Source organism: Cynocephalus volans, chromosome 18, assembly GCF_027409185.1.
Source record: "Cynocephalus volans isolate mCynVol1 chromosome 18, mCynVol1.pri, whole genome shotgun sequence".
In the NCBI taxonomy this organism is placed as follows: Eukaryota; Metazoa; Chordata; class Mammalia; order Dermoptera; family Cynocephalidae; genus Cynocephalus; species Cynocephalus volans.
This window is the reverse complement of record NC_084477.1, coordinates 8,684,933-8,701,858: the sequence shown is the minus strand read 5'-3', so window position 1 is coordinate 8,701,858 and position 16,926 is coordinate 8,684,933. Positions and strand designations below refer to the sequence as shown.

The following is a 16,926-nucleotide window of genomic DNA, read 5'->3' as shown; positions in this document are numbered from 1 at the left end:
TTATTCTATTCTTTTTGTAATGTCTAACTTTTTCAGGCAGTAGGCTCATCCTATTTTTTAAAAAGTTTTAATTCATAAGGCCCTCTCATACACTACATTTTTTAAAACCTCAATTCACTTTAATTTGCTTTAAATTGTCCAAGTGATGCTAACTTTTCAAACTTACCAGCTACTAGTATATGTAAAACCAACAAATGGCAGATGATGGCCAGAAAATGCAGTATGTGTTGGTGGGGGCATCGTTTCCTGAAGGAGGAAAAAACACCTGGTAAGAAATAAAAGGCTATGTCCCATAGGTTGGGCTATAAATATTACCTGTCAATAGGAAACAGGTGACTGTTCAATTTAGAAATCTGATAAGTTTGCTACAGATGTTTAGAGATATAAAATTTAGACCACAAACACCACCACTGTAAAATTCTAATGAAATGAAAATAAAGATTGAAAGTTTGACATATTGATAGTATAGTCATTATTCATGTATTCTGTATTTGCAAATTTGCTTAGAAGCTATGTGTAAACCCAAAATCAATATTCATGGTGCTTCTGCGATCATTCACAGATGTATACAGAGCAGAGAAAGAATCTGAGTCCCCCAGTGATCACATTCCCAGCTGAGGCTAAACAAGAGATGCTCTGATTTCTCATTTAAGCTCTCATCCTATAAACAAGTGTCCTTTACAGGGTCTACTTAGTGCCATGTTTTTCACACTTTTGAGCCTTTCGCAGGTGATTTCACTGTTTAAAAGGGTCCCCAAGTGTAGTGCTGAAGTGCTGCCTAGTGTACGTACAAGAGGCTGTGATGTACCTTAAAGAGAAAATTACATGTGTTAGATAAGCTTTATTCAGGCATGAGTTATAGTGCTATTGGTGGCGAGTTCAATGTTAATGAATCAACAATATCCATTACATGAAATGTTTTTAAACAGAAACACACATAAAATAAGGTTATGTATTGATCAGCTGAAAAATGTTGCAACCAAAGGCTTGCAAGAACCTAACTCTGTATTTCCCTGGGGCAGTGGCTCAATATCAGCTAACAGTGTTCATGGCAACTTTATAAAACATTAACTCCTGCGAATAATTAGACCCACCTGTACTATGTATTTAATTTGTAATGACACAGTTTTTGTTAATAGGAAATATAATTCTAGCAATAAGAAACCGGTGAGGGAAATCTATTTAATTCTTTCTTGAGAAGTTCAGAGAGGAAAGTATAAGAAGTTCTTTATCCACCTTGAATATGGTACTGAACAGTAGATAAAAAGTTAATATTAAAAATTTGGTACAGGATTAAAACCACAGGAAATAAAACTGAATAAAAATGAAGGCTCAAATTAAGAAGGCTAAAAAGGCAAAAAACAAAATTTAATGTTATTTTTAAAATTTAATTTAATATAATTGAATGGTTTAGAGCAGAAGTTGACATGCTATGCTGGCCTGTTTTAGTACAGCCCACAAGCTAAGAATGCTTGAATGTTTGACTAGTCCACTTGCCTGCCATGTGCCTCGAGCAGAGCTATAACATCCAGCTAGTCAGGCTGTGGACTTACCTTCCCCATTCATTTCCTACCAAGTTTTCTATGTCTAGCGGCAACACCACTGGGCATGGGTATTTACCCCTGCAAACTAAGTAGACCCACTGCAGTGACACAGCTGATTTTTACTGTCCCAACCAAGCTTGGGGCAGGGGGTTAGGGGGAGGAAAATGTGATTTTAACCAAAGATCAGCAGTTTTTCATGAATAAATGCTTCTTGAATTATTTCCCTTCAGTTGATATATCAAGCCCTGAAATGAGTTGTTTTTGACAATTTTGTCCAGTTTCATTGTTGGTTTTAGAGAGAGATTTGCCAACTTCTTCACTCTGCAATCATGAAATCCACTTTTCTAAGCATCTAATTTGTCCTCTTAGGAAACCTTATAGCATAATTTAGCTAAGAAGTAAATCTCTGAATTTAAGTTTTGTTCTTAGTCATGAAAAACTGTATTCACTTCAACTAACTCTCTTAATTTATTTATTTGTGATAGAATAAGCACTGGAAGCCATGAAAACTGACATAATTGACAAGGTGATCCTAGCAGAATACTTATAAACCAAAAAATAATTTTATAACCATATTAAAAAGAAAGAGAGGAACAGAATGTCTTCACAATGTCATACTTACAGTATTTTTTAAACAATCATCATCCACATCAAAATTTGACGTATCTGTTGGGCTACTAACTTCTGGAATATAAGGTGCTTCACAGTTTCGAATATTATCCCAATCAATTCCACTGAAAAATGGATGTTTCTTGAAGTCTTCTATTCCATTTTGACCAAGTCTATGTTCTCTACTACAAATGAGCCTTCTAATAAGATCCTTAGCGTTTTCAGACACATCAGTTACATGGGCTGGAAACTGAAACCTCTCCTAAACAGAGAATAATAGAAACAAAATATAAACCAGTATTTAACTTACTAAGTAGGTTGGGTCAATTATTTATTTTCTTAAAAATATATTTTCTCTTAAAAATACCTAATAAGTGTATGCTAATACAAAGTACTGATACTAAAGAAGATACAGGGATAATGACAAGACATTTTCCTGAAAGAACTTTTAATTCCATATGTGACTTAGACATACATGCACTATAGAAAGAATAAATTAAATACTAAAATACCATAAAACTGTTATCAGAATGAAGAGGAATTGATAAAAAGTAGTGGAATTTGACTCAATATTTCAATGGATTGTAAATAACTGGTAATGTTTCTATAAATCACATACTAATGATTAACTGATAATAATAAACATTTTAAAAGAATTTAATAAGTATCTGATACTATTTAAAGTGATTTACTCATTGAACTCATTTAATCCTCACACAACAGTCATCTTATGTGGGTATTACTGTTATGCTAATTTTATAGAAGAGGAAACAAGGCACAGAGAGTTCAAGTAATTTTCTCAACATCACAAAACTAATAAATGACAGAACTGACATTTGAACTAAAGCCGTCTGCATACGGAATCTGCACTGTTAAGTGCAGTACCATGTTATATACACCACAATGCTTTCTTTCTGAAATGCCATACATGCTATTCATAACCTTGTAGCTATTTCCAGTCTTTCAACTTTTCATAATTATTTACAGCACTATCTTTGCAGCAAGAAAGAAGAGCATAAACTTTACAAAACTGATTTATATATGACGGGGCCTTCAAAAAGTTCATGGAAAGATTCGTATTATCTTTTAATTCTATTTTTCCATGAATTGTTTGAAGTACCCTGCATATGTAAGGCAACTAATCATAATTGCATCACCAGAACAAATTAAAAAGAATAGGTTATCATTCCCCTTTATGGGATATTCCTATTCATATTCTAAGTTTTTGCAATTGCTCACAATCTTCTGAGACTGATCAAACAAAACCTTTCCTCTTCTTATAATGAACAATCTATTTCTATCTCACTCAGTACTAAATGGATTAGAGTTTTATTAATTCATTCCTGTTGGACATCTCAATTTTCCAATGTTTTGTGATGACAGATAATATTGGGATCAGTATCCTTCTACATACATCTTTTGTTCTACTAAATATTTCCATAGGATAGATTCCTAGAACTAAAGTTGCTCAATCAAAAGTTCTAACTCTTTTTTAAGGCTCTAGTTACATACTCGTAAACTTCTTCACAGAAAGATTACATCAATATTCCTATAAATAATGTCTTTAAATGCCCATCTCAATGCATTATTATAGTACACAGTACTTTCTTCCGATTTTTGCCAATTTTATAGGGAAAAAAAACTATCTCGTTCTTAATTTTCATTTTATTTATTACTACTAAGGCTGAGAATTCTTTTATATGCATTCTAGTTATCACTGCACATATACTATAGTAAGTAATAAATTGCTTATGGCCTTTGTTATTCTACTGAACAAACCAATTTCCTACTTTTTAGCATCTCTAATAAAATACAAGAGAAAATGAGAACTAAAAATTTTAAATTTAATTTATGGATTTTGATTATTCATTTTTGTTGTATCCCCTATTAGCACGGAAATGTGATCATTCATTTTTAGAAAAATATTTTTTCTTTAAATGCCACATCGTTTTAATTGATTATATGTGTTATTTACCAGGTTAATTTTTTAAAAAGTAAAATATACTAACTTTGTGATTCATGATTTTTCCATATGTCTCCACCAGAGATTCTGCATAAAATGGTGTTTCTCCATAAAGCATTTCATACATACAGACCCCCAAAGACCACCAGTCACACTCAGGTCCATATCTGCCTTTTCCATCTTCCATGGCTTGAAGGATTTCAGGAGAGATATAATCTGGGGTTCCAACAGCCACAGAGGATTGGACCTGAAGAAGTTCACATTTTAATTAATTTACTGTAATATGGTGAAAACAAATAATAATTTTAAATTAAAAATAGTTACACTTACAAAAGATATGCCATAGACATTATTATCTCACAATAACTACATTTTTCATTATTTGAATTTTGATTCCTTATATATTTATATATTTTTATATATATATATATATGTTAAATTTCATAACACTGTAGACCTTTATTATACCTGTTAATTAACTGACTACATTTAGGGGAACAATATGACTTGAACCGTCACAGCCATTAACAACAAACTGAATATTTGGCTTAGAACATTCTTATTATTGATATTTACCTGTCCAAACTGTACATATAAAAAAAGGGAACTGTGGGTAATTTTAGTTAGATAAGAGGAAAAACACTCCACAAATTTTAACATTCTCAAGGTAGAATAATGTTTAATATTCTGGATTTTCTACACTGAATTACCATTCCTAATAATTAGAACATCACTTTGGCAATACTGAGATTAAGATTTAACATAAACAAGGAAATAAAAGGGAAAACCTGAACTTACCTGAGGTGGGGAGTTTTAAGAGATAGGCTGCCCTACGTACCCATCGCCCTAAAGCATATATTGTAAATGAAATGTGAATTATAAAAATCAGCCACACAGCAGAGAAAGACAACAAGACATTTTATCTATCTTGACTTGTGGCTGATATATAAACAAAATTCCTCCTGTAGAAATTCATATCTTTAGGTCACACAGTCCCAACATTTGGGATTCTAATGCACACTGCTTCTATGATCCAGAAGTTCTCAAGCCAAGAAACTGGCATAAATATTAGCCACAGGTTAATAGTAAGCAAAACATATTCAATACTACTCTGGAGGACACATGCTCAAATTTGGCCAGATACAATTCTCTCACGTAAAATCTCATTTAGTACGCACTCACAATCCAATAATATAAACTAAATGAGGAAATGGTTCATTACTACTGACAAATCCCAACAAATGGTACAATTAGATCCCTGATAACTACCAGATTCACTCTATGAAATAAGTATGCTTAAAATTATTTAAAAAATTAAAAATCAAAACACAAGAAAAGAAAAAGGCAAATGAAAAAAAATCAAACAGAAGTCCTAAAAATGAAAACAGTCATTGAAATTTTTCTAAAAAGCAGTGAATGGGTAAAATAGTAGACCAGATACAGTTGAAGAGACTAACAAACCTGAAGAAGAGCTGAAGAAATTAATCAGCATCCAGTACGATGAGATTAAAAGATGAAAAATATGGAAGAAAGACCAAAAGATAAAGACACTATAATGAGCAGGTTCAACACAGAATAACACAAGAGAATGAGAGAAAAGAGAATCATAGAAAGCAATATTCAAAGATGCAGAGCTTAAAATTTTTTAAGAATGATGTAAGTAAGACTTGAATCCTTGAATGTAGGAAGTGTATTAAGTCCTGAGAGAGAAATAAAACCAGATCTACTTTCATACACATGGCAGTTAAACTACAGAAACACTGAAGAAGAAAACACTGAAAGAAACATTAAAGGATAATTTTTAAAACACTGAAGAATAAAGAGATAATCTACCATGGAATGACAGACTGACATGAATTATTAATACTAACAATAGCAGTCAGAAAAAAACAGAATTATACCTTCAAAGTGATAAGAAAAAATAATTGTTAATATAATATTCCCTACCTACTTAAGTTATTATACAGGAATGAGTGTTAAAAACATTTTCACACAAAGGCTTACAGCTCTTTCATATAAACAGAAGCACTAAAGACTATATGTCCAAAAAAAAAAAAAAAAGGAGTTAATACAGACAGAAAAATGTGACACCAGAAGCAATAGTGAATGAAGACATTAGAAAAGTTTAATATACGTCTAAACAACATCATGATAAAGGAGGAGGAGGAGGAAGAGGAAAAGCAGGAGAAACAGGAAGAAGGGAAACACCTACTTTAGGGTTGAAAAAATAAGTAACCCATAACATAAACAACTATAATTTGTCAACTTACAATTAAAAAAATATTTTTTTAAAACCCACCTATTCTATGTCCCTTAAAAAAAAAGTTGGAACCAAAATACGAGGGAAAAAATAACATGTTACTCAAGGGGTAATTAGGATTAAAGTGCTCTAAGTTTCTTGAGTTTCTTTCTTATTTTTAATTGCGGTACAATGCACGTAACACAGAACATACCACCTTGACTATGTCTAAGTGCACAGTTCAGTGGCGTAGGCACATTCACACTGTTGTGCAACCATCACTACCATCCATCTTCAGAACTTTTCATCTTGTAAAATTTAAACTCTGTACCCACTAAACAATTGTTTCCCCCATTTCCTTTTCTCCTAGTGCCTGACAACAATCACTGCACTTCCAGTCTTTTTTAATTCGATTACCCTAGGCATCTCATATAAGTGAAATCATATGATATTTGTCCTTTTGTGACTGGCTTATTTCACTTAGGATAATGTTGTAAAGGTTCATCCATGTTGTAACATATGTCAGAATTTCCTACCTTTTTTAAGCTGATTGACATTCCATTGTATTATACGCCACATTTTTTTTTATCCATTAATCTGTCAATGGACCCTTGGGTTGCTTCCAATTTTTGCCAATTGTAAATAATGCTGCTACAAAGATGGGTGTACAGTTCCAGTCCCTACTTTTACTTCTTTTGGTTATAAACCCAAAAGAATTGCTGGGTCACATGGTAAATCTATTCTTAATTTTTTGAAGAACTAACCATACTGTTTTTCACGGCAACATACACTATTTTATACTCCTACCAACAGTGACCAAGGGCTCCAATTTCTTCACATCCTCGACAACGCTTATTTTCTATGTTGTCTTTTTTTTGACAGTAGCCATCCTAGTGGATGCGAAGTGGTATCTCATTATGGTTTTACTCTAACGATTAGTGATGTTGAGCATCTTATCACGTGCTTATTGGTCATTTATATATCTTCTTTGGAGAAATATCTACTCGAGTCCCTTATCCATTTTTTGGTGGTGTTAGTTGTTCTTTATTGTTGAATTGTAAGAGCTCTTTATATATTTTTTATATTATTCTGTTATGAGACATATGATTTGCAAATATTTTCTGCCATTCTATATGTTGCCTTTTCACTCCAGTTGATAAACTGGACTATATCTCCAATAAAAACTTCTGTGCACCCAAATGTTGATTGTCATTTGGCACACAGAAGTCTTTAATGGAGATATAGTTCAATTTATCTATTTTTTTATTTTGTTGCCTGTGATCTTGTGTCATACCCAAGAAGTCATTGCCAAATCCAATATCATAAAGGTTTCCCCTTATGTTTTCTATGAGTTTTATAGTTTTAGTTCTTACATTTAGATCTTGGATCCATTTTCAGTTACTTTTGTATAAGATGTAAGGTAAGCTAAGCTTCTTGCTTTGACAGGGCATATGGTGTAAAAACTGATTAACTCTAGACTTTAGGTAAATCATAAAGGTTAAAAATTTTTTTTAAGATAAACATTAAATATTTGAAATAGAATGTCTAATTTCCAAAGAAGTAAAGAAAAAAGAGAGAAATAAAACTAAACTTGATCAAGCCAATAGAAGGCAAGAAAGAAGAAAAAACAAGCATGCATACAAACAAACAACCAAAACCTACAGTAAATAGCACAAGATAAGATACTGAAAATGATCACAAAAAGATGATGATTCATAAATGAATAAATATCTGTTAAAAGACAGAGTTGTCACACTGGAAAAGAAACAAAACTAAAACGAACAAATAGAAAAAAAATAATCTGTGTAAAGGGGATCCACCTAAAACATGAGGACACAGAAAAGCTGAAAGTAAAGGAATGGAAAAGATATATCAGGCACATATTAAACAAAAGAAACTTAAGGTAGCTCTAGCAATATCAGTTAAAATAGATTCTAAGGCCAAAATAATTATTAAGATTTTTTTAAACATTCATTAACATAATTATAACAGAAAACATCCTGGAAGAAATAGCAATTCTGAATAACACATACTTAACAACATAAGTACAAAAGAACTGTGAGAAACACCTATGATCACAAGGAAAAATTAGTAAGTCCACCATCATAATAAGGATTTTAAAATAATGGATAATAGATCAGACAAATGAAACTGGTAAAAATATAAAAAATTTTAATGACAAAATTAACAAATTTAATCTCATGACCATCTACAGAAACGCACACACAAAAGAGAAAATGTACTCTTTTCAAACAAACAGGAAACACACAAAAATTGGCCTGTTACAAAATCACAAAGCAAATTTCAACAAATGCTAAAAAACTGATATCAAATAGAGCCATTTTTTAGTAAAATAAAACTAGATATAAGTAAGCAAGTAAATAAATTAATATAATACTATGATATTAAAAGGCACACCTCAAAATAATAATTGATGGTCTACCAAAGAACTCTAACTGAAGATGGAAAATATTTAGAATTGAACAAAGGTAAAATGCTCTGTATCAAAATGAAAACAGGGGCCGAGCCCCTGGCGCACTCGGGAGGAGTGCGGCGCTGGGAGCACAGCGACGCTCCCGCCGCGGGTTCGGATCCTATATGGGAATGGCCGGTGCACTCACTGGCTGAGTGCCGGTCACGAAAAAGACAAAAAAAAAAAAAAAAAGAAAGAAAGAAAAGAAAAGAAAACAGAAGCACAAATAACATTAGGAAAGAAAAAGGGGGCAAAACTACACAAGTAAAAGATTCTAGGAAGAAGGCAGTCTGAACAACGTTATGCCAATAAAATTGAAAACTCAGAGAAAATGGATAATTTTCATAGAAAAGAATATAATTTACCTTAACTGACTCACAAAGAAACAGAAAATTCAATAGACCTATAAGCATTAAAAAATGAAAATTAATAGTACAAACTTTACCTGCAAAGCAAACAAAATAAATCTAAAGAGAAAACCTACGCCAAAGCTAAGGTGATTTAAAAATGGGTTCTACCAATTATATAAGAAACAGATAACCCCTGTATTATAAAACTTGCTCTAGAGCCAAAGCAAAGGGAGGGCATATGACTCCCCTGATCATTTTATAAGATTAAAATGACCTAAACACAAATATCAGACAAGAACAATTGGTGAAAAAATTATACTCTAATCTCAGATATGATCAATCTCATGTATGAATGTCAGGTAACAATCCTATATAAAATATTAGAAGAGTCAACCAGCAATCTGTTAAAATATATCAATATAACATCATGATAAAATTAAGTTTATCCAAAGAATGGATGATTTAACACTGGAAAATCTGTCATTGATCAGATTAACAGATTAAAGGAAAAACACCCCAGCATCATCTCAATGGATGCAAAAAAATCACCTGATTTCAACAACCTTAACAACAAACTCTTGGTAATCAGAAATAGAAGGAAATTTCCTTAATCTGATAAAGGATAAATACCAAAAGCTAACAGCAAACCTCACACTAATTTAAAACTATAAAAACAATACCACTGAAGTTAGGAACAAAGCAAAGATCCTCCCTATCACCACACCTAATTAACACTGTACTGAAGGTCACTGACTGCATGGTAGAAGGAAAAAAATAGCAATACATAAAGATTGTAAAGCAAAAAACCCAAAGGTGGTCATTATTTGTGGATTATATGATTGTCCACATAGAAAATCTAGAAGAACCTATGAACTATTTTTAACTGATAAAAAATTTATCAGGATTGCTACATTCAAAATCAATTGTGGTCCTAAAGAAGAAGAACAAGCTATTAAACTGCAAATTTAAACAAGTATGTTATTTTATAATAACAAAAAAAATCTACATGGTGCGTAGGAAAAAATCTAACACATATAGGCAATGGATTAATCAGTTAATATTATAACTTTATTAACAGATTATTTAAAAAAAAACCTAGAAAAATGGACATAGATACTACATTCATGGATAGGAAGATTACAGGTTACAGTCATAAAATTCCCCCAAAATTCATCTCTAAATTCAATGCTACAAACTTGTGTTTGTGAAGGAATGTTTGGATGTATGTACATGTATGGATATAAACCAATAAGATAATCCTAGCAATCATGGAAAAACAAAAAGCCAAGAAGAACCAAGACAATTTTAGAGGAAGAAAAAGAACTATAGCAGATACCTCCACCAGAAATTGACTTCTTTTAAGGTAACATGATGAAGATGGTATGGTTTTGACTCAGATGTGAGAGCCAACAAGCAAGCTGAAACTTAATTTGGAAGGTCACAAACTTTGGAAAAAGTTCCTAGATTTGGGGCAGCTGTAATAAATAAAGACCTACACAAAGTCACATAATCATAACATTTCAGAACACTGGGAATAAACAGAATGCCCTAAAATCTTCCAGAGATGAGGGGAAAGGCTATAATAGGACTGAGGATCAGAATGGCATCAGATGTCTCAGCCAGCAACAATGTAAGGTAGAAGACAATGTAATGCCTCTAAATTCTAAGAGAAAAATCATTTCAAATCCAGAATACCGGACAAATTACCAATCAAATATGAGGGTAGAAATGAAGGCATTTTCAGACATGGAAAATTATGAAATATTTACTTCCTATGGAACTTTCCTCAGACAACTACCACCCCTGGGGATATATTGGTGAGAGTTACACAGAAAACTAAGCAAAGCAAAGTGGTCTTTTACTCCACAAATAACACAAGGTTGTTAAAGAAATGTGATTAAAATAAACTGGATGGCACAGCTATGAATACCTGCATCATCATTAAAAAAAATACTGAATAGAAGGTCAAGGGTTTGGGTCTCTCATTGGCCAGCCACCAAAAAAAAAACAAAAAACAAAAAAACAAAAAACTGAACAGGATTTAATGAAAGACTGTGTGATCATTATTACACTGGGATGATATGGAGAAAGTGTATTGGTTGGGTAAGAGGAGTTGGTAAGAGACCTGAATCCTCATCTTCCACGGCAGGAAATTAATAGATAGTATCTAAAACTAAATAATCAAAAGACTGCAGCACAAATATGACAATAAGAAATATGTAAGTAAATGAAATACCAGATGAAAGAACCAAAAGATTTTTAGGTGTCTGCCTCTAGGGAAAGAGATTCGCAGGTGGGAAGAATTAGTGCAAAGGAACAGATTTTTGGTATATATCTTCCTAAAATATGTATAGATATCACTTTGATAAGATAAAAATAAAACTGAAATAAAACAAGTAAAAAGGTTTCTTCTTCATAATTTTTTAAATGGAGGTCCAATATGTTGTGTCCAAGAAAACTAACTTGAGATCATCAATAAATGTGTTAGAAACAAAATTTAAAACATCCTGTCGTCAAGCAAAATAAAAAAGAATGACTAGGAAGATATACAGGCTTTCAGGAACAAACGTGGTTTTTGGCAGCTGGCCAGTATTAGGTTCCAGACACTTGACCTTGATGTTACAAGGCCTCATTCTAACCAACTGAGTTAACCAACTAGCCTAGGAACAAATTTGATTGGGGGAAACTTCATATAGACAGAAACAGTACTCACTGCATTCTGGAAGGCACAGGGAATTAGAAGGGTGGACATGATACTCCAGGAGAGGTGCCCCAGCTTTGATCCAAGGGGCTTATAACATGCAAGACTGGGGAATCATTAGCTCTTTCCCTGGAGTTCTTTTTCAGTGTAGCTCCCTCCTTCTCTGGAATTGTGGTCTACAACTTCCAGATGCCAAAGCCTCCCTGTTTTCAATGTTTTCTCAGCTCAGCAAGACCACCATGTTGTTTCTCTCTTCTCATGTCACAGCTGGCACTACTCACTTCCCACTTTATGCTTCCCACATGCAGTTATCTTAGAGTGGTATAATTCCATATACTCATCTTCCATTGTTTATGTGACTGTTGTCACATCTTTTACTTCTACATGTCATAAACCCGACAGTACAATCTTATTTTTGTTTTTAATAGTCAAATGCCTTTTATATGAATTTAAAAAGACAATATAGTCTTTTTTCTTTACCCACTCATTTATCATATCTGATATTCTTTATTCTATAGATCTAAGTATCCAAATGGTATCATTTCCTTGGCATGAAGGGTATTCATTAGCATCCAGGCCTGCTAGAAGATAATCTCTCATCTTTCATTTATCTGAAAATGTCTTTATTTTACCCTCATTTTTGAAGGATATTTTTGCTTGATATAGAATTCTCAGTTTACACATTTTTCTTCCAGTACTTTAAAAATATCATTCCATGATTTCTCAAGAAAGGTCACTCGTTAGTCTTACTATTTCTCCCCTGTATGTAACATGTCTTTACTTCTAGCTGCTTTCAGAGGGGCGTGGCTGAGGGCCTCAGCCTCCCACTGCGCCCCAGCTCAAGAGCCTGGGGCACAGTGGGCAGCAGCCTAGTGGTAGTCACTGGGCTGGATGTCGACATGCGGGGGGGGGGGGCACGGCAAGTAGTTGAGGCCTTTGACCCTCCTCCCACACCGGCTTGGGAGCCTGGAGGGCTTCTGCTCCTTCTAGGTTTTATAAGTGTTCTTTGCTGATATTAAACCTTTACTGGTTAATATCAGAACTTTATCTCTGATCTATGGGTTTTTTGTTTTTTCTTTCAGTTCTGTGTGGATCATTTGCTATTCCCAGCACTTAAACTGTGCACTGGGACTAATCTGTTGTCCTTTGGTTACTTCTAAAATGAAGGAACTTCCTGTAGGAAGCAGCCCTTGAGCCCTGTGGTTGAGCTAAATTGCTGCTATGCTGATTCTCTGGGGCAGGCTTTTTGTGCGCTCAGGATTTAACTATTGATATTGTAAGCACTTCTAGGTCTTGTGACATACGGTAGCAAACTGCACTCCCTGCAGTTCTATATTCCTGACCAGTCTCCACTGAGTGGTCCTGTGCTGACTGGAGGGCAGATCAGCTGTCTATTCTGTGCCCCAGTGTCCACCTGGAAGGCCTATCTCTCCCACCCCCTGCACTCCAAACACTTCCCATGGGACCAGCTGTTCATCAGTCCCTTGCAATGACTCACTGCCCTCTGTGTGGCTCCCTTTTTCAGTTGTCTTGGCCCCTCGCTTCTATGTGGGTCCATGGGAACCCTGTTAGTAGTCTTGCAGGCCTTGGGGCCACCAAGGCTTTCTTCTCCCTGGCTGTCTCCAAGCAACTTCACACAAAGGGCACAGCAGCGGCTTTTGCCAGCTCTTGCTCTGTGTGTTCACCAGGGCCAGCCTGAAGTGGTCAGGGCTCAAAATGGTCGGAGCGGTCCTTTCCTCCTCTCATTGTGGCTTCTCCCACCTTCATGAATTCCATAGGTCTCGCCTCCTCTTCCCCTGAGCAATAGCAGCTCCAGCTTGGCAGTAGATGCTTTAATAGTTGTAAATTAGTTGACTGGGAGATGGTGATGCTGGTTACTGTCTATTCTGCCATCTTGATCAGAAGTTCTCCTCCCCCGTTTCTTTAAGTATATTTTAGATAACTTATCTGCTCAGTCCAGCTTCTGTGCTCTCTAGGCTTCTACTGATTGCTTTTATTTTTTGACTCTGTAACACAATCCCTAACCCCATTTTTTTGGTCTAGTCATTTTTTATTGAATCCTGGTCATTGTGAATAGGAGGTTGCAGAGAGTATGGATTTTGTCATCTTCCTCCAACGTATAATAATTCTTGTTTAAGCACATAAAAAGAACTACTGACAGATCTCCTTGAACATGTGTTGGCTTTCAGTTATACTCTGTGAATGCAGATTTATACGAAGTCTAAGACTTGTCTTAAGTGTCTGTATTTGGCTGGACCACTTCCAAACTCTGTGGATCTTATCAGGGCTTGGAAGTAGGCTGTTAGACAGGTTTAGAGTAGATCTTAGGTGATACAAAGGTGTTAAATGGCACACCAGGGCCAAAAAACCCAATGTCTCCTAGCACTGTTTCTCCTTTGGCACTGCTTGATCTCTAGTATTCTGCTCTGTTTTCAAATATGAGTGTCATCTTCTGTTTGGCAAGTTTCATATGGTCTCATAGTGTACACATACAGCCCAACCTTCATGAGATACTTCAGGCCTTCTCTCTGTACAATTCCCTCCTCTCCAATGCCAAGCCCTTCATATTCCAGCTGCTGCAGCTAACCCAACTCAGAATGACTGCTGTTCTAACTCTAGCTCTCTGCATCGGAGTCAGGAACTGTCCCAATACTGGGCAATTGTGAGATATATCTCATGAACTCATTTCTGTCAGGAATAATAGTCTTATTGCTGCCTGTTGTCTACTGCCTGAAAACAGTTATCTCAAATATTGTGTCCAGTTTTATAGTTGTTTATAGTGGGAAGACTAATTTGGTACCAAATATTCCTTCCATCATGGGTAGCGGCAGAGGTTTTGGTTTTTTTTTTTCAGCTGGCCAGTCAGGAGATCTGAACCCGTGACCTTGGTATTACAAGCTCTGTGTTAGCTCTTCCAAGTGAGCTAACTGGCCATCCCCATAATCCTTTTTAAAGAACTTATCTCTTTAGGTTAGATTTTCAGACATCAAATTATTGGTCGAGAGCAACATGGAATTTTCATGGCTGTTGGAATGTATTATAATAAATTGTTCTCCAAAAAAGTTGCTACCAATTAAATTGATATATATTTCGACCTGCTATACTGCCAGAAAAATGAAGTTTAAAAAAAACAAACAGTAAAACCAAAACCAAACAAAAAAACAGGGAATAAAATTTGGGCATATAAATTTTAAGTAAAAGAAAAAATAACTGAGGGTGTTAGGGATAGCAAAAGTTAAGCAAATGGAAACATAAAACTAAATCAACCTAGAGAACATTCTGGAAAAAAGATTCATTTGTTAAACACTGTCCCTCAGGATAATTACACAATTAGGAAAGAAAGACAAAAAAATAAAATTGAGGATAGAGTTACGTTTTCTTTTTCCACATGAGACTTACTTTCTTTATCCCTCTGGAAACTTAAAAATATCTCAAGTACAATAATAAAGTTACCAGCTAAGAAAGAAGCAAATATAGAAAAGGTATACTGTACCAATCTTAAGACCATTAATATAAGGAAATGAAATGGCTTATTGACTTCATAAACAAGCCCTATTATGATTATGAATCAGTATGTCCAAATGCCTTTTTAGAAGGAGGCGGAGCATAGACAAACACTGGCTGGATATGGACAGATAGCATAAATAGATGGTTTCGAAAACAGATAAAGAAGACAAATAGCAAGGGAAATGTCTGAGTAAAATAACTTAGGATTTATCTTTATTTACCGTTCCATCTTCCATCAGCTTCAGACAAGAACCAAAATCTGCTAACCGAATATGTCCATTCATATCCATCAATATATTGTCAGGTTTAATGTCTCTGAAAAAATAAATATATTAAATTTTTAGTCAGGAAACATAAATATCATCAGTTGCTTGGTAAGATAACCTTTTTTGTTGGAAAGTCTCAACTTCTTTTAACAGTAATACTCTAAGAACATCTATTTAACTACTTTATGGGTTCAAATTCTAGCTGTGATTCATATTAAAACATTCTTAAACACATGTAATTTCCGTATTCTCCTGGAGATAAAAAGTACTATGATAACTTTCATTCTGGTTAAATTAATCTTACCATCCTTCCTTTACATTTATACAGGTTCCAATGTGATTACGGTAGGCCTGCTTTCCGCACACAGAGAAGAATCATTAACTATTTGATACTCACAAAAAATACGACCATCTAGTCCATGAAATTGGACAGGGAAAAATATACTTCCTGGACCCTGAACACAACTGCAAACTGATTGTCAAGTACTGCATATCAGGACAACACAAAGCAATTGCTTCATAAAGCTAATGTTGCAGAAGAACTGAAACAACTACCTAACAGGTTATTATTTAAAGCTTTTAATATTTGTAGATGTTAAGTCAATGGCTTATAAGATATCCAAATCTAAATAATAAACTATATCATAGCAGTTTCTGCATTTGTTTTTTCATTTGAATGTAAATCTTTGCAAAATAATCATAAATAAAATGATTTTGTAAAGAAGATTCTCAGAGACCCATCAGTAAGTTTCTAATCACACTCTAAAGATTTTAATTGTGAATAAGAGATTCGACCCTCTCTATTTTTAGTGAAAAAAAAAGAATCTTCCTCTTTTTTTTTTTTTTTTAACATTATATATGTTAAAAAATTATTCTTTGTTTTTTTTTTTTTTTTAAAGATGACCAGTAAGGGGATCTTAACCCCTGACCTGGTGTTGTCAGCACCACACTCAGCCAGTGAGCGAACTGGCCATCCATATATGGGATCCGAACCCGAGGCCTTGGTGTTATCAGCACCGCACTCTCCCGAGTGAGCCACGGGCCGGCCCTAAAAAATTATTCTATTGCCATGCAGTTAATGAGAATATGGTAGGATCACTTTAATTTAACTTGAATGATGCCATTTAAGGTCTCTATGCCTCAGTTTTCCCACCTGCTCTACAGGTATATATTAGCACGGCTTTGATTACCACAGCAGTTTCTGTGAGTGTGCTGTACATCACAGGTTGGCAAATTATGGCCTGGTGCCTGATTTTGTAAATAAAGTCTTACTG

General features: G+C 34.4%; 1 protein-coding gene across 16 annotated transcripts in view; it reads right to left on the bottom strand.

Moving 5' to 3' along the window:
- Window positions 1-16,926, bottom strand: part of CDC42BPA (CDC42 binding protein kinase alpha) — a 302,649-nt gene that overhangs the window by 140,109 nt on the left and 145,614 nt on the right. For all 16 annotated transcript variants that reach the window (XR_010022324.1, XM_063082833.1, XM_063082832.1 and 13 more), the window contains exons 6-9: window positions 15,608-15,701; window positions 4,163-4,363; window positions 2,167-2,415; window positions 167-246 (exon numbers count right to left, since the gene is read on the bottom strand). Coding sequence is in view for 15 of the 16 variants with exons in the window: in XM_063082833.1 (XP_062938903.1) it covers window positions 167-246; window positions 2,167-2,415; window positions 4,163-4,363; window positions 15,608-15,701 (624 nt within the window). In the remaining variant the exon portion in view is untranslated. The remainder of the gene's footprint in view (window positions 1-166; window positions 247-2,166; window positions 2,416-4,162; window positions 4,364-15,607; window positions 15,702-16,926) is intronic.